Genomic DNA, 25,910 nt, shown 5'->3' on the forward strand with positions numbered 1-25,910 from the left:
TAAAATACTAAATCTCTTTGAGGTAAGTAGTTTCTTTGAATTTGAACCAAGTACGTAGTTCAAAGCTATTGTTAAATATGCTTCTTTGAGCGAAGGAAACATGAATTACAGATGTGGGTAGATTTATTTAACCGAAATATTCCACTTTGTTGTATTAACACATTGTAATATGATATTTCAACAAAACAAAACCGCAGCTGTTTCAGAAGGAACTTCAATTTTGTTCTGGCCGAAGTAGGCTTTGTGTCTGAGAACAATTTCTCTTTGTTTATTTTACAAACAAACCAAAAAATTGATGTAAGTTGTGTTTGTTTGTAACTGATATCATCAAAGCGAACTGTTTAGCGTGAGTAATAGAATGGCAGCCATTCACCTGAAGCCATGTGCAAATGAAAGCACCCAAAAGCTTACTCTATGGATGAGCCGATGAGGCCTATTCACTATGGTTACAACATTGTGACTTTTTGATTAGCTCGAGCTATTTTCCGGGAGGAAACACCAACTCGTTTACAATGTACACTTTATTGCACCAATGCCAGCAATAGAATAATATACGCATAATTGAATGGGTGTTAGAGGTTTGTGTGAGTGAGTGTTTGTGCGATGATTAACCATAATGTAATTGTTGACAGATCATAAATGAAAGTGACGTAACCACGCATGAAACATTCAAGCATTTTTCAATGCGTCATAAGTTTACAAATAGACACAAAGTTGATAGAATGGATGCAATAAAACTCAAAAAGGCACCTCAATAAAAACCATAGTTTAGCATAAATTTTCCATTTAATTTATGCAAAGTCAAAAACGCGCGTTAAGTGCAAAATGTGCCACATATACATAATGCGGTTCACGAGTGTTTGTGAGTTTTTGATGCGCTATCGTCACGTCGTTTTGTGTGTTGCGCTGATATGAAGCAACTCATTCATTGCAGTATTGCGTAAAATAACTGAAACTGTTATAATAGGACTGCAAAAATGCCCACGTGTACTTAACGTTTGCACTTTATTAAATGCACACCAACCACCAAGTTCAAAATGTATGTTTTTCCTATATTTTAAGCGGATATTCTTGACGTTATTCACGTCGGAGAAAAAAGTTTTTGTTTCCTCGTTGAATCTGAGTTTACATTTTAAAATTTCTCTGTTGACCTTATGGCAAGAGAAAAACTTTTTTTTCTAGAAAAAGCGAATGTAAACACAAAAGCATTGAAACTGCGATCAAAAGTACCATTGATACAAAAAATATATGGGCTTTCGCCTTTTCATCATCAGTTCGCGTGCAAACGTATTATATATCAAATTCTAGAGGGAAAAAACATGACACTTTTGGAAAATATTGTAACAGCAAGTTTTGTATTACCACAAAAAAATGTTGCTCGCAAATGTTTTGATGTCATATCACATGCCAAATAAAATTACAGCCTCGATGCTGTGAAAAAATGGACATAAATCACGTAACAAAATACAAATTTTCATAAAAAATCAGTAACATTGTTTCTCTGCCATGCAAAAACAACATTGTCAGGGCAATTGCTTAAAAAGAATTAACTTGTAATGAGCCCACACGTAAATACAGCCAATTGGCATTAAACAGCATCAAGCCACTGAATAAACATGGCTGTCAACAGAATCCCAATTATCCACACATATTCTCTTTCTCTTGATCTCATATAAAATTCAACTTTTTCGCTGCGTCGCGTCTCAATCTCGATGGCAATGTTTGCAGATAAAATATAAAAAAGCATGTCGGGTCTGTAATACATAGATAACATACATTTAATTTGAAATGTTTCTGTGTATGCGTGTGGCATAAAATTCAAAGCCCTGGAAATGCTTGCATAGGATTGAGACAAGCGTTAAGTATGTACATAAAGTATAGTGAATGACATAAAACTTCATATTATTTCTTGTTTTACAACATTGTTGGAAGTCATCAGCCAAATAGAAAAACATAGGTGCATAGGAGGAGATGAAACGCGGGGATACGTGGTTGTTGTGGTGAAACAGACAAACAGAGACAAAGTCGAGCGAAATAAAATGGTAGAGACTAGAAAATCAAACATGAAGTCAATAAATCAGAGGGATGTGTGAAAAAGAAAAGCGAAAAAATGTGTATGAATAAAACATGCAATGTCTATGGCTGAACTGAAAATGGCACACATTACGTATAAACAAACATACCCTGAGTTCCGTTTCAAACAAATAATCGTAAACCAAACACCCTCATCTCCAACGCCAAGAAACAAGAGAAGAAAAAAACGTGAACATACACGTTCAACGTGTCTTCTCTGAGTAAAAAGCGAATCAAAGAATCTCAACAACTTACAAGTAATTGTATTGTGTGAAAACCTTTCAAATTATTGAGTAAGACAGATTTTGGTTTTCGTTTTCTTTATTCAGTTGAACTGGGATATCCATGTATGGTCCTCTTCATGTTGCTCTTTTTATTTCCATTTTTATTAAAATCTTGATTACAACGTGTGTAAGATAGTTGTTTGAAAAGTGTGAGAGAATAAAACGGAAAACTTCAAGTTGGATATAGAGATGGATCGGATCATATAATAAAAACTGAAATATCGAAGCGACGATAAAAAATTATCATCAAAAGCTCTATAAACTCTTTGGAAACGAATGTAATATTCACGGAAAAAAGTGTATCGCGTACTTGTATTGTATGTACAAAAATGATGAACATTTGCAGTGTTCATGAATGTGGATCATTGTTTGGGGAGGATGAAAGACAAATATTATTACGTACGTGGTCCGGTATATGAAACGCCCAACGATGGGTTCATCCTGGATATTGTTGATCGGATATGTAAAATTGAGAGGTACAAACATTTTATTTTCTGGTGTCGTTGTGGTGGCAAAATTAATTAAAATGGGTTTTTGTTTTTACTCAATATTATGCCATCCGTTACGCATGGGAAAAAAAGTAAATTTAAGTATGTAATTTGCATCAAGCGAATGGCCACCACCACCATCCACCACAGCACCCATTATACGGTGGCTAATGTGATTTATTGCGCACATAAAATGAAAAATAAGTCGAAATAACAATAATAATAAATGCTGTAATTACAAAGCAAATTGCGGTTTTAAAGTAAAAACCTGCATGCATGCATGCACTGTGTGTCCGAGATGTGGAAAACTCAATTTAAAAACAAATTGGCTTAATGCCATACAATGTTTTGATTTGCGTGCTGTAAAAAAGAACATTGAACGTTGGCAGACAAACGATGAGAAATTTCGGCACAAAATGTAATCAATGGTTTTAAAGCGATTTTGTGAACGGCATTTAAGAAATGTAAGCTCACCCTACAGGCCTGGCGAAAGTACCAACAAAAACGTCGATTTACAAATGGATTTTATTATTAAGCCGTCAATTCTTTGTTTGCACTCTATCTGAAAATCTAAATACTTGGTACTTTGCTGCGCTATAAAATTCAAAGGGATCTCTCGCATATCCAGGCGTGTTAATTTAATGTTTGCTCTTTCTAAATAACTTTTTTATTGCTGACGGGATTGTGTGTGCGTCAATCGTAGCTGATGATTTCGTTCGTTTGTCATATTTTCAGTAATTTACCAAAACCAAATTGATATACACAGCTCAAGTACACTTTTGTGCAAAGAAGTAATTGTTTTCACTTTTTTTTTCATTTAAATACCCCGTTTGGATTTGGCGATACCACAAAAGACGATGATAATAACATTTAAATGAATCTGAATACACGATAAAAATTACTCATGCGTGTCAGTTGCTTTCGAGAGATTTACTACACAAAAATAAATACAGATGCGTCGTAATTATGGTTTTAATTATTCTTAAATAAAACATGCTCCAATTTGTACAACTGAAATTTATACATCTTGTATTCGTAGAACATCGATAACTCAAAAGGATCACAACTGAGGGAGTTTCAAGTTTGAGAATTTGTATTATTTACTAACAACATCAAGTTTTGGGAATATTTTTGTAATTTGTGGGGATTAATACATAATCTTCATTCAACACATTGAGTATTTTATTAAGTCGATATTCACAGCTAGATTTGATTTTCATCCCACAACAGCCCTCAAAACAAAATTTGTTTGTTTGTGAATTGTTGTGTTGACGATTTGTAACACATTTCGAAAGATTGTCGCTCAATTTTGAATTATGTAGACATAATTAAGTATGAATGGCACTATGAGTTTGACTGACAATGAAGACGGATGATTTCAATTGACATAACGAATTTTCATAAAAATTTACATCTTTTTTCTTAAAAATTGCTATTGGTCTTGTGGAAAAATCAATTTTGAATCATCACGTTACCCAAAATAAAATGTTAGCCACGTTTATTTTTATCCAAAATTTCATTCATCAATCAAACGGAAACACATCAAAAGAAAAAAGAATCAGAAAATGTATTGCATTTGATTAATGTTCAGCTGAAAGTTCAAAATGGCGCAAAAATAGAAGTTTTAAATAACTAGTTCGAATTCAAAGAAAATTCAGCATTTGAAATTGAAATTATTTGCTTTGTTGGAGAAAAAATTGTATTTTTATTACTGATCTTACGATTCACCAAAAAAAAAACTAAAAATAAACTTCAAACGCGAATTTTAAACGAAACACAATATTCTCATTCTAAATATACATAAACACAATGAATTTAATTATAAGTAAATTATTACAAATGGAAATTACCTTTTCGCAGCTTTGAAATTGGATTCGCAGAGGTTTTTTTTGCTCTTTGTTTAATGATTCCCAAAGAGAGCGAGAAAAAGACGTTAATTTAAATGAAGCAATTTAATTGAAATGGTCCATTCAATAAAATGATGACTTTAAAGTGCACAATATCATGATGTTAAATTTAAGTTCAAGTTTTCATAGTTCATATACACTTTATTGACCGGATGAGAAAATGAAGCTGTAAACACGTAAATAAAACACATCTTTAGTACAAGAAAATTATTTTCACATGGAAAAAAACCACAATACTCCTAATCACTTTGGAAAATGCGAATCAATTCAAATTAAGCCAAATAAATACCAGAAAATCTTAGACAACTTTCAATTCAGATTCTAAACGATGTTTCGAAAGCAACATTGAGCTGTGTTCAAATACTGCGTGTACGTCATGGATACGATGTGGCCAGAGATTATATAATTAACAGTGTATTGATACTACCGGAGGCAATAAATTTCACTTTATTTTCGTTTGAATTAGGGGAACATTATCTTTTGAAAGTGTTTTGAAACGACATTATTTCCGTCTTGAGAAAGGAACACCAGAATTTGGACGGTGGAGAAGAATAGATCATCAAACATTTTGAATATTGAACGTATATGAAAAGATAATAATCAATTGAGCTTTTGTGCTTCAGTTTACAATCAATTAAATTTACTTTGTTTACATTTATTTTATGACAGGCAATCTATCAAAAATAATGAATTTCTCGGTATCCTTCGGCTAAAAATGTTGAATCCTTCAAAATGTACGAGCAAAATACGGCGAAGAGAAAATGTGTCGCTTTAGTTTTGTTCATTTTCTCTTAACCCTCTAATGCATTAATTTTTTTTCGACATGAGAACTATTTTTCTTTGATTGTTTTAGTTTAAAATTCCTTTAAAAAAAATCGTAATTCAAAACATTCCATAGTTTACTCAAAAAATGCTATTGACAAAATTGGAGAACAATCGAAACCATTGTTTAAACTGCTATAAAATTGCTATAAATGAAGAAAGAGATAATTTTTTTTGTCTAATGACCGGCAAATGAAAGCCTGAATCTTACTGAATGTATTTTAATTCATAAATAAAATCATTTGTTTTTAATTATATATTTTAGACAATAATTTATACACTCCGCCTAAAGGCAGAGCTATGCACTAGAGGGTTAAAGCAATCAATTTTTCTCGTTTGTTTTGGTCGTACCATTCTGTCGTAACCAACGACTATTTTTAGGCATCCTAGATTTTCATAGGTTGGCAAAAATTGTTCCCAATTTTTGTGTACTTAACGTAACTGTTTTGATATGAAAATATTCCGCCTCCGTATGTTTGTCTATTTCACACATTTTACGATCAATATATACAATGGAAGAGTGCTGGTGTCCATTTTTTCAGCGCTTTGTTTGTTTATCGTTTTCGATCATAAATTCGTTTTTCAACACTTGAACGAAACGTTCGGCCGTTTCAGTTTTGCAATTCATACGAAGATATGAATGGTTAAAAACGTCACATCATCAGTTTCACTCCTTATCAAATGGCCAATGAGCTGGAAAATGTGGTTCTTCATGTAAATTGTTTGCAAACAATTGGTTATTATGTAAATATGTCCAATATTTTTTTTATACTTTGCACAGGCACAAACGTACTCTCATTTTGAGATATTCAAAAAATGGGACATCACTTAATATTTGGGTTCGAATCACACATACACCCATTTTTTTGTGTTTACCAAAAAAATGCTTCAGACATTCGTCGATAACATCGAAATCCATGTCTGAGCTCGTCCAAACTAGAAGTAATCTTTGTATGTTTGCTATTGAAATCCGATCTTCGATAAACATCCGTACGTACAATGCTCACAAATACATCGCATACAGATTGGGAAAAAAGTCTCGAAAGTGTTCTATTTGATTTTCTTCTTTTCCACACATGAGTGTATATATAGACGTTTGCATTGTGTTTCAATTTACATGATAAATGTAAAACAAACACTTTCAAAATGTCTTTGTCAACTCTGTCTGTCTGTTTCGTGCCACAGTTAATCTCAATGTGTGTCCCCGAATGCAAATCCATTCTTTGGTTTTCAACAGTCGCGGTGCAATATCGTTTTTATATTATAAATCACGCGAAGGAAAAAAGCCGCCACAAGACTTTTCATTGATAAAAAAATGTATTTGTGGCGTCTAGAATAAAATAACCATTCATGGAAAAAATTAACGATGGTCGTTTGACGAGAAATGAAAATAAGAAAATCTTCAAAAAAAAAATCGCGACGAGAAAAAAACGGATTATTTTTAGTATCAATAAAAAAAAGTCATAAGCTATAAAAACTTGGAATTTAACAAATTCCAATTAATCAACGGTTTTGTTATGTTTCAGTCATCAACAAGTCGACATGCAAATAATCGATTGAGTGATGAGTGATGAGTGATGAGTGATGAGTGATATACGAGAAAAAAAAAAAACAAATATCACCATCAAACGAAAATTTCTAGGATTGTATTCTTTAGAGATATCCATCGGTTGACCGACGAAAGATGACTGAATGCGATATGTGAACTCAATGGGAATCGTTTACTTCATTAATTTAAATGAAAAAAAAACTGTCTTCTGTTATAGAATTCGACGCTTTGAATATGGAAAATAACCGATGAAAAATGAGATGTTCTTTTGAATTCGTTACTGAAAACAAAAATTGCCACCAAGATTCTATTATCTGTATTCTAGTGGAATTTGCCGAAAGACATTCGATTTTCGAAGTGTGTTTTTCATTCACAGATATGTATATGAAACCAAAAATTCAATGCTAAAAGTCAACTGATTCGTATTCACACTGACCAAATAGAAGAGTCGACATAAAATCTCAACTCTGTGTTTATCTCGCGAGCACGAAAACTTTGAAATAAACCGTCCCGTTGGAGCGTTCGTTGTTAACTGTTTCATTAACGAATGTGTTTGGCAACATGTACTGAATGAAATACTTCGCGCGCGGCACATTTCCACTGTTCGATAGTATCAACGCATATTTTCCATCTCTCTTCGTACGGAGCAACTAAATGTGGCAGCGGTATCCATTCGTCTTTGTCTCTTAACGGTTTATGCACAAGCATGTGTGTCTGTTGTCATCGATAATGCAGACTCAATTTGTTCGCGTTGAAAAGGGAGAGACATAGGTATATCTACAGTTTGTTTATACATCATATATAGACAATAAGGCAAACACATTATCGCCAGCGCTCAGCTGATTTTGATTTCTTTTTCTCTTTCATTCGTATCATCAACAAACACTTGTCGCATTTTCAACCTGTTTACGATATTCACCGCGTTGCAGCATACACATTCATTCGCTTCACATACATTTCATATATGTATATATGTTGTCAAGATTGACATCGCTTACTCGCTCAACGAGCTTTGATTCTTCTTCTATTTCTCTTTCGCCTTGATTAAAAAAAAATTAAATTGAACGATAAGAAACCGGACGCATGCTAATTTAATAGCAGTTCAAAAATACACTGCTCGACGATTTTTCTGTGTGCATAAGAAAGTCGATGAATCAAATTAGATTTTGATGTGTGATAATTTCATGTGTTCAAGTAGTGTGATTCATGTGAAACCAATTTAACCATTGAATTCTTCTGCCATCACTGCTTATTGTGGATTAAATAAAGTTAGCGGTGTATTATTATGGTTTGATTTACCTCAGGGCATTGAACTTCTTAACTGTGACATTTTTATTATGAAATCGCATTTTTGTGCTAACAACATACATATATTAAAAATGTTATTTATGGTATAGAATTTCATATAATGAAATGAATTGCATTAGTAGCAAATAAAAATGGTTTAATTTTACTTGATATTAAAATTACAAATGATATCGTTTGAAAAATAACAACAATTATATTTCTATCATCAAGGTTCTGTGCTCAATGATGAAATGTCTTTATATAATCCAGTAAAGGTGGGAGTAGAGAGGGTTTTATCCTCCCTGGCACCCGAAATTTCCAATTTTACATTAGATTATTAGAAGCTGACATTTGTCAATCACATAGATACGATCACAGCCAGTGCACATGGGGCAATGGGTTTCATCAAACGCACATTGAAGAATAAGTTCACGATTGAGTCTGCAAAAATGTTATATTGTGCACTAGTTAGATCAAAGTTAGAATACGCAAGTGTTGTATGGCAACCATACCACCGTATACACTCCAATAGAATAGAGTCAATTCAGAAAGATTTTGTGATATGGACATTAAGATTTATCTACCAAAGAGATGAAAATTTTGTATTACCACCGTATCAGTTTAGGTGTGATGTTTTAAATATTCAATCGCTCTGGAGACGGCGTATAAATGCCTCTATATTTTTTATTTATGATGTCCTTTTGGGTAAAATAGTGTCTAGCTCATTAAGAAATAAAATTGTATATACTAGATTGCAATATGATGAAAACCAAAGAATTTTGAGAAATACTGAACTGATTAGGGTTGGAGCGTTTAATGTAGACTATGCACATAATCAACCATTTAATGTAGCTTGTAGAAATTTTAATTTGGCAAAAGAACAATTTTTGGCATCAGCATCAAGACATATTTTTAGAAACAGTATTGTTAAGTTGGACAATTTAATATTCAATAATCGTTAAATAATCAATTGGGCATAAAAAATATGTTTGAGATTTTATATACAATGAACACAGTCGATATCTGCCGCTCCGAAGTCGAAAAGGCTGGCGACTGGGTATTCGATCGGGTAGTGTTACATTGCAAATGATATTGTAAAATAATTGCTATACATTCAGTCTGTGATCAGACGGTGAAATAAATAAATAAAATAAATAAAAATGTCACCATTTTCAATGAAAAAATTACCCTTTTTGCTCTTCATTTTTGAAATCACCCCCCTCTGAGAAACTAAGCGCACACGTATTTGGATTTCAATTTTTAAATTAAATATCTAGGTATACTAATAATAATAGATGGATGTCCATCGTTTAAACAATTTTTAAAGTTAACTGGAAGAGCTGCCAGTAAACTGAAACTTTACGTTTGAGCTTATTTATGGTTGTAAAATGATCTTAGTCGTTCAAAGTCAAATGCGCACTAATGCTGTCAAAGTATGCCATTTGATACCATATTTTTAAACTCATGAAATCGCGTGAGTGAAACGCTTACTTAAAACTTATCTAGTACAGTTTTTTTGTAGTTTGTTTTAAATGAATGGCATACACATTTTTATACATGGCGTGAAAGCAAAAAAACAACTATGTGTACCCAGATGTTAATAAAATATATCAGTATCATCGAATCATGAGTTGAAAGACGACTCAACTTTTTTTCTCGACTAAAAATAGATTTAAAATTCAACTTGAAACAATAAATCATTTTAGAAAGAATAAACTGATATTATTAAATGCCAGTCGTGATAATGAACTTACGCCTATTAAATCTATTCCAATTGATGATTTCCATATTTCATTCACTTATTTTTCTAATCGTATTTCTAAAAGAAAAGAAAATTGCACGTGTTACAGCCCTGATTTAAATGAAGTGTGGATTATTATCTGTGCTTGATAACATCACTGCGAAAACGTATGGCAAAGGTCAAAACCACTTTTTATTTATTGAAACATTTTAAATTAATTCAATCAGCTGGAGTATATGGAGTATACAGTCAATGCTGAGTGTGAAACGATTTCAGAACGTTGCAAGCCAGTCAACGCAACAGATATACGTGTGCGCTGTTTAAACGCAACAAATACACCGAAGAAATTTAAAAAACGAAATAATAATAACTATGAGAAGTGAATTTTACAAATCGCATTTTTTTACACGTGTAGCATTTATAACCAGTTTGAAAAATAAACTTGTTCAAGTTAAAAGAAAAAGTTTAAATAAAAGTATTTGAGTGAAAAAAATAAAATTTATTCGCGTTGAGAACAAAAATGTGGGACAAATCTTTTAAAATTCCAAGCTATAAACAGTTTTGATTGAAATTTTCATTTTCGATGCATTCTAGGACGTCCAACAAGTATAGTTGCTTTAGTCGCTGGAATAAAAAAGATGGTTCGAAAACAATAAATTATTTCAGTTTGGTATGTCGTGCTCTAAATGTGATTGTTTGTTTGTATTGTTTGAATTAATTGACATTAATTTTTTTCGTTTGTTTTTTTTTATTATTATTTTGAGTGTAGTATCGCTATGCAACGCGATGGGATTTATTTGTAATTGTGATTGGTGTTATATGTACATTTTTAAAAGCATTTGCAATGCCATGGACAATAATTGTGTATGGTGAATTTACATCACTTCTCGTCGAACGAATGTATGGCACTGGAACAAGCTCACCGACTTGGCTCTTACATTGGCTAGGTGGTGGAAAAAGACTGTATGAAAATCTTACTTATTGAAATTCAAACAAACAAAAATATTTATTTTATCTTCATCTTTTTTTTAAATTTGTTTTTGATTGAATGTTGTAGAACAAATGCGACAATTGAAGTAAATCGTCAGGAAATCATGAATGATTCCGTTGCATACTGCATTCACATGCTAATGGCAACAATGTGGCAGTTTATTTTTGGAATATTATGTGTGGATTGCTTTAATCGTACGTCCATTCGTCAAGTGACACGATTACGTGTTAAATACTTTGAGTCATTGATGCGACAAGATATTGCTTGGTATGACTGCTCTGGAAGCAAAACAAATTTCACCATTCGCATTACAGAGTATGTTGTTAGTTGTAGACGTAATGTTGTGCTAATAAACTGTTGTTGCGAACAATAATATATGACGTTGCAATATCATTTTACAGAGATATCGAAAAGATAAAATCGGGGATTGCAGAAGATGTTAGCCATTTTTTGAATTTAATGTTTTCGTTTGTGATTTTTGTGTCGATTTCGTTTATTTATGGATGGCAATTAACGATCATCGTAATTTCATATTTGCCACTTGTGTTTTTTGCAAATATCTTCATCGGAAAGGTAATAAATTCGTTTGTATAAATATTTATGGGTGTGTGTATGTGTCAACACAATCGATTACATTACAAAGAAATTTCTACTTCGAAGTTTCAATTATGCCACACGAAATAAAAATAAACCACAATGATGCAACGTATATTTGCACAATAAAATTATAGATAAATAAAACACTTTCTCTATAGCACTATTGCGTATTTTTAAAATAAAACGTAGAATGAAGCAATCACTTGAAAATATATCTCAATGCTAGCTAATCGTGATCATGCAAATGATGTGCTCATAAATATATTTCTGTTTTTTTTTTTTGTTCAACTTTCTTTTGTGTGAAACAACACAATTGTCATTTGGCGAAGGAAAGATTAGTTGTGCGACTGTTCTAAGTCGAATATTAATAGAAATTTATCGTTCAGTTACAAGCGAAGGCAGCGGAGAACGAACTTGATGCGTATGCGAAAGCGGCGAACGTAGTGGAAGAAACACTAAATGCAATACGCACTGTTTTAGCGTTTGGAGGAGAAAACGTTGAAATTGAACGATACACCAAATTATTATATCCGTCCAGAGAGGCAGCCAAACGCAAAGGCCTATACTCAAGTATCAGCGATGGTGTGACACGATTTCTATTTTTTATAAGTTGTGCACTGTCTTTTTGGATTGGTGTGCAGTGGGTGTTTCGTGATCGTGATAGTACCGATAAAGACTACACGCCGGCTTCACTTCTCATTGTAAGTGGTTGCAATTTTGTTTATAATCTTTAATTAATCTAATTGAAGTTGATAACAAAATTTGAATTTTATTGCTACAAATGCACATGCATATAAAATGATTGCTATTTTAGATTTTCTTCAGTTTAGTTTCGGCAGCCGACAACATAGGTAACACATATCAAATCATTGACGTCATTTTTATTTCCTGTTTTTTATTAATTTATTTTATTGGATAACCTAGCCGAGACGACGCCGTTTTTACTCACGTTTTCTGTTGCACGTGGATCGGCAAAAGGTATTTTCGCCGTTATCGATCGCATTTCTAGCATCGATCCAATAGATAACAGTGGAGAAAAGCTCAAACCGAACGATATCAATGGAAGTATTGAATTTAGAAATGTTCATTTTAACTATCCATCACGAGATGTGCAGGTAAAACTCCAATATTTTGGCGGTGTGAAAAAATCCAAATGTTAATTTTTTTTTTCTCGCAGATTTTACAGAATTTCAACGTAAAAATTAAACACGGTGAAACAGTGGCACTGGTTGGGAAGAGCGGGAGTGGAAAATCAACGTGTATTCAATTACTACAAAGATTTTATGATCCAGATAAGGGTGCTGTGCTTTTAAACGATCGAAATTTGAAATCATTAAATATCCATTCATTACGTTCAACCATCGCAATTGTCAGTCAAGAGCCGGTCCTCTTCTCCACCACGATCAAGGAGAATATTCGTTACGGCAATCCAAGTGCAACGGATCGGCAAGTAATTGACGCAGCACAGATGTCGGGTGCACATGATTTTGTATCGGAATTATCTTTGGGCTATGATACTCTGGTCAATGATTCACAGCTTAGCGGCGGTCAAAAGCAACGAATCGCGATCGCCCGTGCTCTTGTACAGAATCCAAAAATTTTACTGTTGGATGAAGCAACAAGTGCTTTGGATTATCAATCTGAAAAATATATACAAAAAACATTGGATCGTGTTAGCAAAGGTCGTACGACAATTGTAGTGTCGCATCGATTGTCGGCACTAAAAAGTGTTCAACGCATTTTATACATTGAAAAAGGGCGGATCGTCGAAGAAGGAACGCACGAAGAATTGTTCAAAATGAAAGGCAGATATTATGAAATGGTCAAAACGGACAATAATCACACAAAGCAATTTATTCGCAATCGAAAATCAACTACAGATTCATCAAATAATGAACAATCATCAGATAAAGAAAATGACTTTTTGGATGAAACGAGCAACGCCAATTCCAATGAGTCTCTAGTCGACCATATTCTTGAAAAAGACGAAAAAGTCGAAGAGGAAGTCAAATATGTTCATAATTTTATTCGCATTTTGAAATTGGCAAAACCAGACTGGCCATTGCTGGCGATTGCTGTTCTTTCATCTTTTATTGTTGGATCCGCATTTCCATTATTTTCAGTCGTATTTGCTGAAGTTTATGGTGTATGTTGTTTGATGAATTTCAATATTTTCTTTCTTCAAATGGTATATATTTGGATTAATTTTTCTTTCATTTTGACACAGGCATTATCGGTTGCTGATCTCGATGAAGCGCTAAACGAAGTTTCTCTGTGGTGTGTGGTTTTTCTTGGACTGGGAATTTTCATATTTATTGGCGCTATGTGTCAAACGTACTTTTTCACCAGAGCTGGTGCCAATCTAACGCAACGCATTCGAAGCAACACATTTGAAGCAATGTTAAAACAGGAGTGTGGTTGGTTTGATGAGAATTCGGTTGGCTCATTGAGCAGTCGTCTGACCAGTGATGCGGCAAACATTCAAACGGTACAAATATCGATTTTACTTTATTTTTTATTGTAGTAATTTGGCAAATATTTCTATTTCCAGGCAATCGGTTATCCATTGAGTTTAATTCTGCAAGCCATTTCAACGTTTGCTACGGGAATCATTGTTTCATTTATGTCATCTATGAAACTGTCGCTGGTTTGCCTCTTAAGCGTGCCCTTCCTCTTCATGGCAGTTTTTTTGGAATCAAAGTAACTTTTGAGTTTGAACCTTATTTCATACACGGTTTCATTTCACAACTTTTATGGGTTTTATTTTCAGACATTTGGCAAAGTCGGCTATAAGTGAAAAGCAAGCAATTGAAGCTGGCACGAAAATTGCTTCTGAGTCCATAGCGTCCATCCGTACTGTTGCTAGTTTGCGTAAGAGATTTTTCAATCATTTCCAAGCTGATTTTTACCTATTCAAATCGAAAACTAATAATGAATTCCTTATGCGAATTAAAAAAAAAAACAATAGGACAAGAAAATCAGATGATATCCAGATTTGTAAGCGAAATGGAGCGAGTAGAGAAGCTTGCGTTGAAAAAAATCTACTTTCGAGGATTTGTAAATTCGTTTAGCACTGCGGTGCCGCTACTGGCGTATGCTGTTGCCTTATATCAAGGCGGTGTCATGGTAGCAAACGATGAAATTCACTATAAAAATATTGTGAGGTAAAATTTCATCAATTCGTGAAATAAATAAATGAAACTTATTGATTCCATACCGTTTCTAGAGTGAGTGAGGCCATGCTTTACGGTACGCTCTATATGTGTCAAACGTTAGTGTTTGTGCCAACCATTTCAATAGCATTTATCGGCGCACATGGTATTTTCAAAATAATTGACCGAAAACCGTTGATAACATCCATTCAAAATTCAAATACATCTACCGAAATGGAAAAATCAAATGATATTGATTTCAAAGACATCAGTTTCCGATATCCAACACGGCCAACCATTCAAGTGCTCGATAATTTTAATCTAAATATTGCTGAGGCCAAAACAATAGCGCTGGTTGGAAAGAGCGGCAGTGGAAAGTCGACGTGCATTCAATTGCTTCAAAGACTTTATGATCCAGAACACGGGCATATTTCTATAGGAAAAAGTGATATTTCCAAACAATTTTCTATAACGGAGTTGCGCAAAAGACTCAGCATCGTGTCCCAGGAGCCAACTCTATTTGACAGAACGATTGCAGAGAATATCGCGTACGGAGATAACAGTCGGATAGTTACGATGGACGAAATTATTCAAGCAGCAAAAGTAGCAAATGTTCATAATTTTGTTATTCAATTACCTCAGGTATTATCATCTACATTTACATCGAATATAATATAATAAGAAAACAAATAAAAAAATCAACCAATTATTCCAGGGCTACGAAACGAATATTGGCAGTAAAGCCACACAGATTTCAGGTAAGTATTTCAAAATTCTTTAAATTCATGTGAGGATGTTTGGAATCTCAATTTAATTTGAATATTTTCACTCACAAAAAGGTGGACAAAAACAGAGAATCGCGATTGCTCGTGCCTTAATTCGAAATCCGAAAATTCTCTTATTGGATGAGGCTACGTCAGCTCTTGATTTGCAATCTGAACAAGTTGGTATAAAGCAATTTAAATTTCTTCACATTTAATAATGTAATTTTTTTATGATTTTGCAGGTGGTTCAACAAGCCTTGGACTCGGCACAATCGGGTCGAACATGCATTATAATTGCGCATCGATTGACTACAATTCAAAATGCTGACCTCATATGTGTTGTGCAAAATGGCATGATTGTTGAAGCTGGAACTCATTGTGAATTGCTTGCCTCACTAAACGGTGCCTATACTCGACTTTATAACGCACAAAAATAATAAGCATTAAAATTCGAGCAGTATTGAAATGATTTTTTTCTCAATAAACATTTATCGGACATATTCGCAATTCATTTGTTTATTTCTTCTCTGTTTGATTTAATTGAGTGAGTCGTTATGGTTATCAAAACAGTTTGAAATAAAAAAATTGTTGAATAAACGTGATATCAACACTACATGTATATCACTCACATTTGAAGACGGTAGTTTTGAATGATTGGATGTGCGCACAACTACACGCATGCAAAGTACTTGATATTTATTGGAGCACGATTTTAATTGCAAAGAGTTCAGTCTACTGACGAGTGGCGCAGGATACAGAGCGATAATTTTGTTCTTTCGCAACTCAATATCGTAAACTGTATCGGTTACATTATAAAACAAGTCTTTTAATTTTTTACTGTGATTTACTCATTTATTTTGAAAATTGCTTTTTTTCTCGTCCACTAACGTGAAGTATTATTATTTTTTAAGTTGAAGTTAGTTTTTTTTAATTTTTGCTGTATCTTTCGATTTATAAATAATTTTGTGATCTGTATATGTTCCGCGTGTGTTTCGCTTTTGAAAAATAAATAAACATGTAAGTAAAATTGAAATTTTCACGGGAGCGTAAAGTAATTAAATACTGAAAAACTTTTCTTATCTATCGAAATTATATGGCGACCAGACATTATGTTGAGATATTTTCAGCCAGATGAATCAGTTCAGCTAGATATCGCCAGGAGCTGAAATGGAGTGAAAACAATGAAAGTGATTGTTATAGTGATTGTAGGAATCTAAGTGTAATTATAACCATAACAAGCACTTCTACTGTTTTCACTCAATTTCAGCTCCTGACGATATCTGGCTGAGCGGATTCATCTGGCTGAAAATATTGAAATATAATGTCTGCGACCAACAACTTTTGTATTTTTTTTATGCTTAAAACTACCGAAAAACAGCTTCCCCAATGACTACCGTTTTTCTGACTTCTACCAGATCTTGATCTTTTTTATGATAAAATGTGATAGAATAACTATTTATTTTATATTAGTGTCTACCAACCGTGATGAATTTTAATCAAATAATTTAAGCCAAAAAACGGTTTTTAGGTTTAAACCAATATTTTATTCGAAAAACATTACCCAATTAGGCAAAAACCTATTTATTTTATATTTCATTATTGAAACTCGTTAAAAAAACTTATATTCAGAGTTATTTATTGCCAAAAAATTAACTTGTACAGATTTGCAAAAAATGCAGGTTTTAATGGTGATGTATTATTATTAAAATATATACTAGTTATTTAGGGATGAATTGGACAAATTGGCAAAGTTTATTATTTGCAAAATGCACCGAAGCCAAATGAACTTTTAATTTGAATGGTGGTCGAGTTATTATCGATATAGTGTTTTCCATATCAATATTATCGAGAAAATGTGATATAAAACTAAACAAGAACTTAATGTGTAAATACATAATTTAATGAAATAATTTCGTACAAAAATGAAATGTCTGATTGAAAGTGACATTGAATTTAATGTGATGTGCCAATAAAGTTGATCATTTCGTGGATTGTCGAATTTAAAATGTATGGAATCATGAACATATTTATTTGCCGATTGATGTTTAAAAACAAATATTGAATAGTTGTTCTGTAGTCTCTGCTCCTATTTTGCTCGAATGATGGAAAAAAGAGTTTGCTTTCGCCACATTTATGAATATCAATGGCATCATCAATTAAATGCAATAACAAATGCATATAATATCGATTGTAAATTGATAAACCGACCTTTCTTGCCTCAATTCATTGAAATGACAAACTGGGCTCAATTGAAAATCTAATATTTCACTTACTGCAGGCCATCAGCTGGTCAAACGTGATCAATAAAATTTGTTTGAAAATGAAGCGCGAGCACGCTGAAATTCACACCAGAATTTGCTGAACGTTTCAAAATTCTGTTCATTCGGCATAAAAAGACAAATGCTTGTAATTGACAGATTTGATAAATTTGGTATTGGTATACAACTGTATCAATGACAGTGTGATTTTTTGTTATAACTTGGCATTAGTTGACAACATTTAGGTAAACAAACCCGATGATGTTAGTATTGATTATCAGAAAGAATCATCATAAAGGTATTAGATTATAATTTCTGGATAAAATCACCACATGGTTAACTGATAAGGACTGATAACGGGTCGAATCTAATCATGAAATGAATCCAACACTTTTCATCATGGACATTTTTTTACTAATCATATTTTTATAAACAACGTTTCAACGGCGCTTTTTAAACAGCTACCATGTCCAATCCGATTTATTTGCATGCATTTGCATACGTTGACTATGTATTCATAGATATTTATTTCCAATAGCAATTTACGATGTTTCATTGGAATTGAATTTAATACAAGTGGCCAATTGAAGATATACATTTTTGTTCATGAGGATTTAGAAAATGCAAATTGAAATCACTTAATTATACGATTGGGGCACGTGCTATAATAATGAATTGAAGACATAAATTTAACATCTTTACTAACTAATTTACTTCAACACATTAATAAATTTTACCAGATAAAAACAAGTCAAAGAAAAAAACGCGAAAAAAATTATACTAGACGAAATTCATAGAGATAAGATACGAAAAAATGCATTATCAACGGAGAAGCGGTGATCTGATAAAATATATATAGATTATGATTGATAATATATCGCCGCCACTAGAATATTTGTTTGTTTGTAAACACAATGGTTCCCGATGTGTATATTTATTTTTATTATACGTGATTTATTTGAAGAACTCTGTTTCTAATTTAACAAATTAGTGACGTAAGCCATAATAATAAAAATTTAACCCTCTAATGCATTAATCTTTTTTCGACATGAGAACTATTTTTCTATGATTAATTTGGTTTAAAATTCCTTAAAAAATTGTTAAAATTCAAAAAATCAATGAGCTCAAATGTCGTTGATTTTTCTTTATCGATTTCACCAATACGACATCTACTGAAAAACTCGCCGATTTCTGTGGCTAGTGGTGTTTTAATACAGCTCGTGTAAACGTACAAAGGAACACACTGATTCCGATTCTGTGTATGCTCATGTATTACAAATTCTGCACTCAGTCGTCAATCGTAGCTGTCTGTGTGTTCTTTTGTATTAGTTCGTCTGTAATACATCCATAGCCATACAGTTCGCTCGAACTGTGTCAAAGCATCAGTAGTAACAAAAATCGGTATCTTTTTTAACAGATGTCGCATTCGTAGAATCGATAAAATTAATTTATATGGGGAATATACGATACTAGTTCCCATCCCAATGACTGATATGATACTATTGACAAAATTGGAGAACATTCGAAGCCATTGTTTAAACTGCTATAAAATTGCTATAAACGAAGAGAGAGATAATTTCTTTTGTCAAATTTCTGTTTTCGCGTACATTTGTGTTTTTAATTAAACAACCGCTTTGTTTTCACTTGTCAAATGACCGGCAAATGAAAGCCCGAACCCTGCTGAATATATTTTAATTCATAAATAGAATCATTTGGTTTTAATTATATATTTTATACACCCTGCATAAGGCCTAAAGGCAAGGTTATGCACTAGAGGGTTAAATAGCGACACATTGACATTGCCTATTGAATTGACTCACTGGGTCTTTCAATGGCCCAATTGTTTTGGCAATGAAAACAAATGTACATTACTACGCGTATTGACTGTGAGAAGATCTTAATGGAAAAGATACTATACAGCTACTTAATTTTCACTTGATCATTTTGGTAATTTGGAGTATTGATCAATCGATTTCGATTATTTTTATATTATAAAGGAAAACAAAAAAATTGTACGTTTCGGGGAAAAAAACTTATCAAAACGATTTGGACGAGGGAGGTTCTTTGAATTATTTTCGTTTGGTAAGTAGCACTTTTGTTTTCATCTCACCACAATCATGTAATCGTGTATCTTTCTTATTATTATTTATTTTTTGAAATGTACAGTATCGATTTGCAACAAAATGTGATGTCATTCTTATACTCATTGGCATCCTTTTCACTGTTTTAAAATCAGTGGCCATGCCAATATTGATCATTGTGTATGGTGAATTTACAACATTGCTGGTCGACCGTACGTTGGGCATTGGAACAAGTTCAACGACAATATTTCTGCCATTATTTGGTGGTGGACAAATATTGTAAGAATTTTTCTATATCCATTTCAAACATACATCTAATAAAACTAATTTCATTACAAAATAGAACAAATGCAACTAAAGCTGAAAATAGCGAAGCAATTAAAAAAGATTCAATTGCGTATGGGATTTTATTGACGATGGCATCACTATTGCATTTATTGGCTGGCATTATATGTGTTGATTGTTTCAATCATACGGCGCTACGTCAAATTACTCGCATTCGTGTTGAATTCTTTAAATCAATGATGCGACAGGACATCGGTTGGTATGATGTTGCGGGTAGCAATAATAATGTTGCCGTTCGAATCACCGAGTAAGTGGCATTTGATTTAAAAATAACGCCATGAGTGCTTAGTTACTTTTTTGTTTTTATACAGAGATATTGAGAAAATTAGAGACGGAATAGCCGAAAAAGTTTCTCACTTTCTGTTTTTGGTTATTGGATTTATGATATGTGTTGTTATGTCGTTCATTTACGGATGGAAATTGTCGCTCGTTGTGATATCGTATGTGCCTATTGTTATTTTAACAAATTATATCATTGGAAAGGTGAAATATACAAAAATGAATTTAAATTGAATTAAAAAATATAATTCTAATGATGTTTCGATTTCAGTTTCAAACATCGTTATCAACAAAGGAACTGAATTCGTATTCGGCGGCGGCAAACGTTGCCGAAGAAGTATTGAGTGGTATTCGTACTGTTTTTGCATTTGGCGGTGAGAAATCAGAAATTGAACGTTACAATAAACGATTGATAAACGCAAAAAAAGCAGTCAAAGTAAAAGGATTACTTGCCGGACTTGGAGATGGGATCATGCGTTTTCTATTTTTCGGTAGCAATGCGCTTGCTTTTTGGTACGGGGTTAAACTGGTTCTAGAGGATCGTAATAAAGTTGACAAGGAATATACACCAGCTGTTTTAATGATTGTAAGCCGTCTATATTTTTACACATTTTTTACCATTTAACTATATTAGTATGAATAAATTCAATCTTTTTTTAGACATTCTTCGGTTTGATTTCTGGCGCTGAAAATATTGCGAAAACAGCTCCGTTCTTGGAATCTTTTGCTGCAGCATGCGGTAGTGCTGCTGGTATATTCAGAGTTATTGATCGTTCTTCCAAAATTGATTCGATGTCAAGTGATGGAAAAGTGCCGAATTCCGGAATTCACGGGAATATTGCATTCAAAAATATCCAATTCAGTTATCCATCTCGTCCAGATGTTCAGGTAATCAGCGTCATTATTACGTCAAATTTTTCATTATTCAATACTTACGATGTATCCATAGATTCTGCGTGGATTAGATTTTGAAATCGAAGCTGGGCAATCCGTAGCGCTGGTTGGCGATTCCGGTAATGGAAAGTCAACTTGTTTGCAATTGCTGCAGAGATTCTATGACCCCGATGATGGTCAAGTTCTGATCGATGGCTGTGATATACGCACATTGAATATCAACATGTTGCGTTCGAATATAGCGACAGTTGGACAGGAACCGATCCTCTTCTCCACCACGATTGGCGAGAATATTCGCTATGGTAAACCTGATGCAACGGATAAAGATGTAGTTGCGGCAGCAATGCAATCTGGCGCCCATGACTTCATAGACAAATTACCACAAGGATATAACACAATGGTCGGCGAAAAAGGTTCACAACTCTCCGGTTAGTATTATTGATGTGATGATGTTTTAAATCTTTAGTTTACGAAGTTTCGCTTACAAAACAGGCGGTCAAAAGCAAAGAATCGCGATTGCTCGTGCAATGATTCAAAATCCAAAAATACTATTGTTAGATGAAGCAACAAGTGCCCTTGACTATCAATCCGAAAAATTTGTGCAGGAAACTCTAGATAAAGCGAGTAAAGGTCGCACAACAATAACTGTATCGCATCGATTGTCTGCCATTCGAAATGCAGATCGGATTTTATTTATTGATAAGGGTTTGGTTATCGAAGACGGAACACACAATCAATTGATTGCGATGAAAGGTCGATACTTTGAAATGATATCAGCCGGCAGTTTAGAAGACGGAAACAAAGATGATCTCAATAATAATATTAAAGAAAAAGTAAACGAATGTCAAGATGTTCAACAAAAGGTTGGCATAAATAAACAATTGTTCAATGATCAATATGATGAACAAAACTATTTCCGCGATTTATCTGTGGATGATATGGAAAAGGAAACAAAGAAAACGGGAGAAAGTATTCAATATTGGACCGTTTTCAAACGTATTTTAAGTCTGTCGAGGCCGGAATGGTTGATCATGTTCTTGGCTACAATATGTGCATGTCTCATCGGCGCTACACTACCTGGTTTCGCAATTCTATTCGGTGAAGTTTACGGCGTAGGTTCAATGTGTTCTGGAACTTGTGAATCGACATTTAAATTTAAAATGTAATTATTTGCACAGGCATTGTCATTAGAAGATGCGAATGAGGCACTCAATAAAACATACATAATTTGCACTGTGTTTTTGCTGGTCGGCGTAGTTACATTCATCTCGGCCACATTACAAACATATTGGTTCTCAAAAGCTAGCATCAATCTGGCTACACGAGTTCGGTAATTATTTTTTGGATGACATGAGCCAAATAGAAAAAGTAGAAAAACTTTTATGAAATATTTTATTGGTTTAGATCAATGACGTTTGCGGCATTTATGCGTCAGGAGTGTGGTTGGTTTGACGATAAAAATCATTCAATTGGGGCGCTTTCAGCTCGACTTACTGGTGACGCCGGAAATTTACAAGGAGCAATTGGTTATCCACTAAGTGTTATCTTCCAATCGATTTCCACAGTAATGTCATTGATCATTTATTATTATTTCATAAGCATTCTTATGATGATATGAATGTCCCAGAATGAATGTGAGTCTTCTCGTGTGAGTTTATTGAAATGTAACACCGCCATACAAAAAATGCTGACTGTCAGCAATTTTTGTATGGCGGTGTTACATTTCAATAAACTCTCACGATAAGACTCACATTCATTCTCGGACAATCATATAATAATTATATTATTTAGTTTTTCATCGGAATCATCGTGGCATTTGCTTATTCTGTGAAACTATCATTTTTATGTATTGCTGCAATCCCGTTATCATTAATCACGGTTATTCTAGAGGCTAAGTAAATAAGTTATTATCACTTAACGTTGAATTTCGATTATATAGACTCATATGCCCTTTTCCAGACATATGTCTAAGACAACACTTCTAGAAAAGCAATCAACCGAAATTGGAACGAAAATTGCAACAGAAGCAATTTCCAATATCCGAACAGTCGCTGCTTTAAGTAGGGCTATACACAGTTTAAATAATACATTCATTATATAATAATTATCATAATCATTTTAGGACAAGAAAAGTACATGATTGATCGGTACGTGACTGAAATGACAAAAGTTTCAAAAATGATACGAAAGAAAATAATATGGCGTGGTTTGGTTAATTCAGCGGCACAATCGATTCCATTCTTTGCCTATGCAGCTGCGCTCTGTTACGGAGGATTTCTGGTAGCCAACGGAGAAATTCACTTCAAAAATGTCATCAAGTGCGTATATCAGTTGATATTTTGATGTTGGATTTTCATTAAATATTGAAAAACATAATTTTTCAGAGTGACCGAGGCACTACTTTACGGAACCATTGTCATGAGTCAAAGTTTAATCTTTGTGCCATCGTTCACAGCAGCATTTGTTGGTGCACATCGAGTATTCCAAATAATTGATCGAGTTCCAATGATTTGTTCGCCGACCGTGGCCAACAAGAGTCGAAAACCAGATAAAAACAATAACATTGAATACAAAAAAATTGATTTTCGATATCCAATGCGGCCAGACATTCAAATTCTTAGGGATTTCAATTTGAATGTAATTGAAGGCAAAACTATTGCTCTCGTAGGCCCATCAGGTATAAACAGATTAAAAACAATTGAAACATGTCATGAGAAAACTGGCAAATGATTCCTAATCATTTTTTTTATTGACGCAATTTTTGTAGGTTGCGGCAAATCAACATGCATCCAATTATTACAAAGGCTCTATGATCCCGAACGTGGTCGTATTCATATTGGTTTGGATGAAATATCCAGTGATATATCGCTGAAAGATTTGCGATCGAAATTAAGCATCGTGTCTCAGGAGCCAACTCTATTTGACAGAACGATTGCCGAAAATATCGCGTATGTTTTGCATAATTTACATATGTATTTGTATGATTAATTCAATTAAATTGAAATATGAATTTTAGGTATGGCGACAATTCACGAGACGTTTTAATGGAAGAGATATTGGCCGCGGCCAAAGTTGCTAATATCCACAATTTCATCATTCAATTGCCAATGGTTTGTGAATGGATTTTATTTTACTAATGCATTGCCACTGCCATTTTTAGTATTGTGTATTGATTTTTTTTTTTAAATTCTATTCAATTGCCACTGGTTTGTCATACAAACTTTGTACCCCTACCAAAATGCATTTTATTTTGAATTTACTAATTTCCTCTGTTCATCAAAAGGGTTACGAAACGAATGTTGGCAGTAAAACAGCTCAACTTTCTGGCGGACAAAAACAAAGAATCGCAATTGCACGTGCCCTAATACGAAATCCAAAAATCCTTTTATTAGACGAGGCTACATCAGCGCTAGATTTGCACAGTGAACAAGTCAGTACAAAACGAGTTCGATTTTTGCCGCATTTTAATTTATAAATATCCAAATGTCTTATGATTTTACAGGTGGTCCAACAAGCCCTGGACTCAGCACGATCAGGCCGAACATGTTTGGTAATTGCGCACCGATTGAGTACAGTGCAAAATGCCGATGCAATTTGTGTTTTACGTGGTGGAAAAATTGTTGAATATGGAACTCATAACGAACTCTTAGCATTGGGTGGTCTTTACACGCGTTTGTACAACGCTCAGAAATAATAATAATTGTTGAAAAAAATTCAAAAAAATTGGCGTCATGTATTTTTCTGTTTTAAAATTGTATATTCTGTAAAGCCTGAAATTCAGCAAATTTTATAATCAAAACATTTAATCAAATGAACTTACTCAATGATTACAGATTTAAAAAACTATTCTTTACCGCCATAGAAAGTTGATTTGTATCTTCTTTACGATAGTTATTAAATAATCAGATATATTTGTATTAGAAAACAAAAGTCAAATTAATTTAGTTATGATTTTGCCAAATGAAATTTCCTTCGATTGAGTTAAAATTGAATTCTTTTATTGTTATAGTTTTTTTTGTAACTTATCTCCACTAGAATGATAAAGCATTAACATAATTCTGTTGATTGTATCGAATGTGAACAAAGACTATAGCAAACAAATTTGTAATGTTTTTAGTACATTCTAACGTTGAAAAATGCAACGTTTTGGCCCATTCATTATATTGTTTATATTTTCTACATGTGCTTACTATATGTGCTTACCATGGTTAGATTCTAATGTTTTTAAAATTAAATTCTTTAACACAAACAGATTTTTCTATGTTTTTTTTTTAATGTAGCATTAACCTTGAATTCAAGCAGACTTACCGATTCAATTATTATGAAGCTATGTTTAAATCCAAACAAGCAGCTCTAGTTAATTTTTGTCAGATTTCAACACCAAGCGCACTGTTGAAC

At 33.3% G+C, this 25,910-nt stretch overlaps 3 protein-coding genes across 5 annotated transcripts in view; 2 read left to right on the forward strand and 1 right to left on the reverse strand.

Annotated features, from left to right (window-relative positions):
- LOC116342494 (allatostatin-A receptor-like) overlaps nt 1-7,652 on the reverse strand; it is an 80,461-nt gene extending 72,809 nt beyond the window's left edge. For 2 of the 3 annotated variants that reach the window (XM_031770139.1, XM_031770142.1), the window contains exons 1-2: nt 7,560-7,652; nt 4,696-4,918 (exon numbers count right to left, since the gene is read on the reverse strand). The gene's annotated coding sequence lies outside the window, so the exon portion shown is untranslated. The remainder of the gene's footprint in view (nt 1-4,695; nt 4,919-7,559) is intronic. The other variant, XM_031770140.1, reaches the window with a different exon arrangement.
- A 2,724-nt stretch (nt 7,653-10,376) lies between these two features.
- Nucleotides 10,377-16,162, forward strand: LOC116342551 (multidrug resistance protein homolog 65-like). Its single transcript, XM_031770211.1, has 17 exons — nt 10,377-10,673; nt 10,746-10,821; nt 10,921-11,114; nt 11,209-11,457; nt 11,544-11,715; nt 12,126-12,440; nt 12,554-12,590; nt 12,664-12,854; nt 12,917-13,885; nt 13,967-14,227; nt 14,291-14,439; nt 14,510-14,610; nt 14,708-14,903; nt 14,966-15,533; nt 15,607-15,649; nt 15,731-15,834; nt 15,898-16,162. Coding segments are annotated over exons 1-17 (3,822 nt in total). The 5' UTR covers nt 10,377-10,671; the 3' UTR covers nt 16,093-16,162.
- Nucleotides 16,163-16,542: 380 nt separating this feature from the next.
- Nucleotides 16,543-25,691, forward strand: LOC116342530 (multidrug resistance protein homolog 65). Its single transcript, XM_031770187.1, has 19 exons — nt 16,543-16,672; nt 19,911-19,995; nt 20,080-20,273; nt 20,338-20,586; nt 20,651-20,822; nt 20,890-21,204; nt 21,279-21,506; nt 21,568-21,940; nt 22,005-22,624; nt 22,691-22,842; nt 22,917-23,076; nt 23,304-23,407; nt 23,472-23,572; nt 23,635-23,830; nt 23,897-24,189; nt 24,280-24,460; nt 24,529-24,622; nt 24,796-24,942; nt 25,015-25,691. Coding segments are annotated over exons 1-19 (3,858 nt in total). The 5' UTR covers nt 16,543-16,670; the 3' UTR covers nt 25,207-25,691.
- The last annotated feature ends 219 nt before the right edge of the window (nt 25,692-25,910 follow it).

This window comes from Contarinia nasturtii, unplaced genomic scaffold (assembly GCF_009176525.2).
Source record: "Contarinia nasturtii isolate CC-2019 unplaced genomic scaffold, AAFC_CNas_1.1 Cnas_scaffold_864, whole genome shotgun sequence".
Classification (NCBI taxonomy): domain Eukaryota; kingdom Metazoa; phylum Arthropoda; class Insecta; order Diptera; family Cecidomyiidae; genus Contarinia; species Contarinia nasturtii.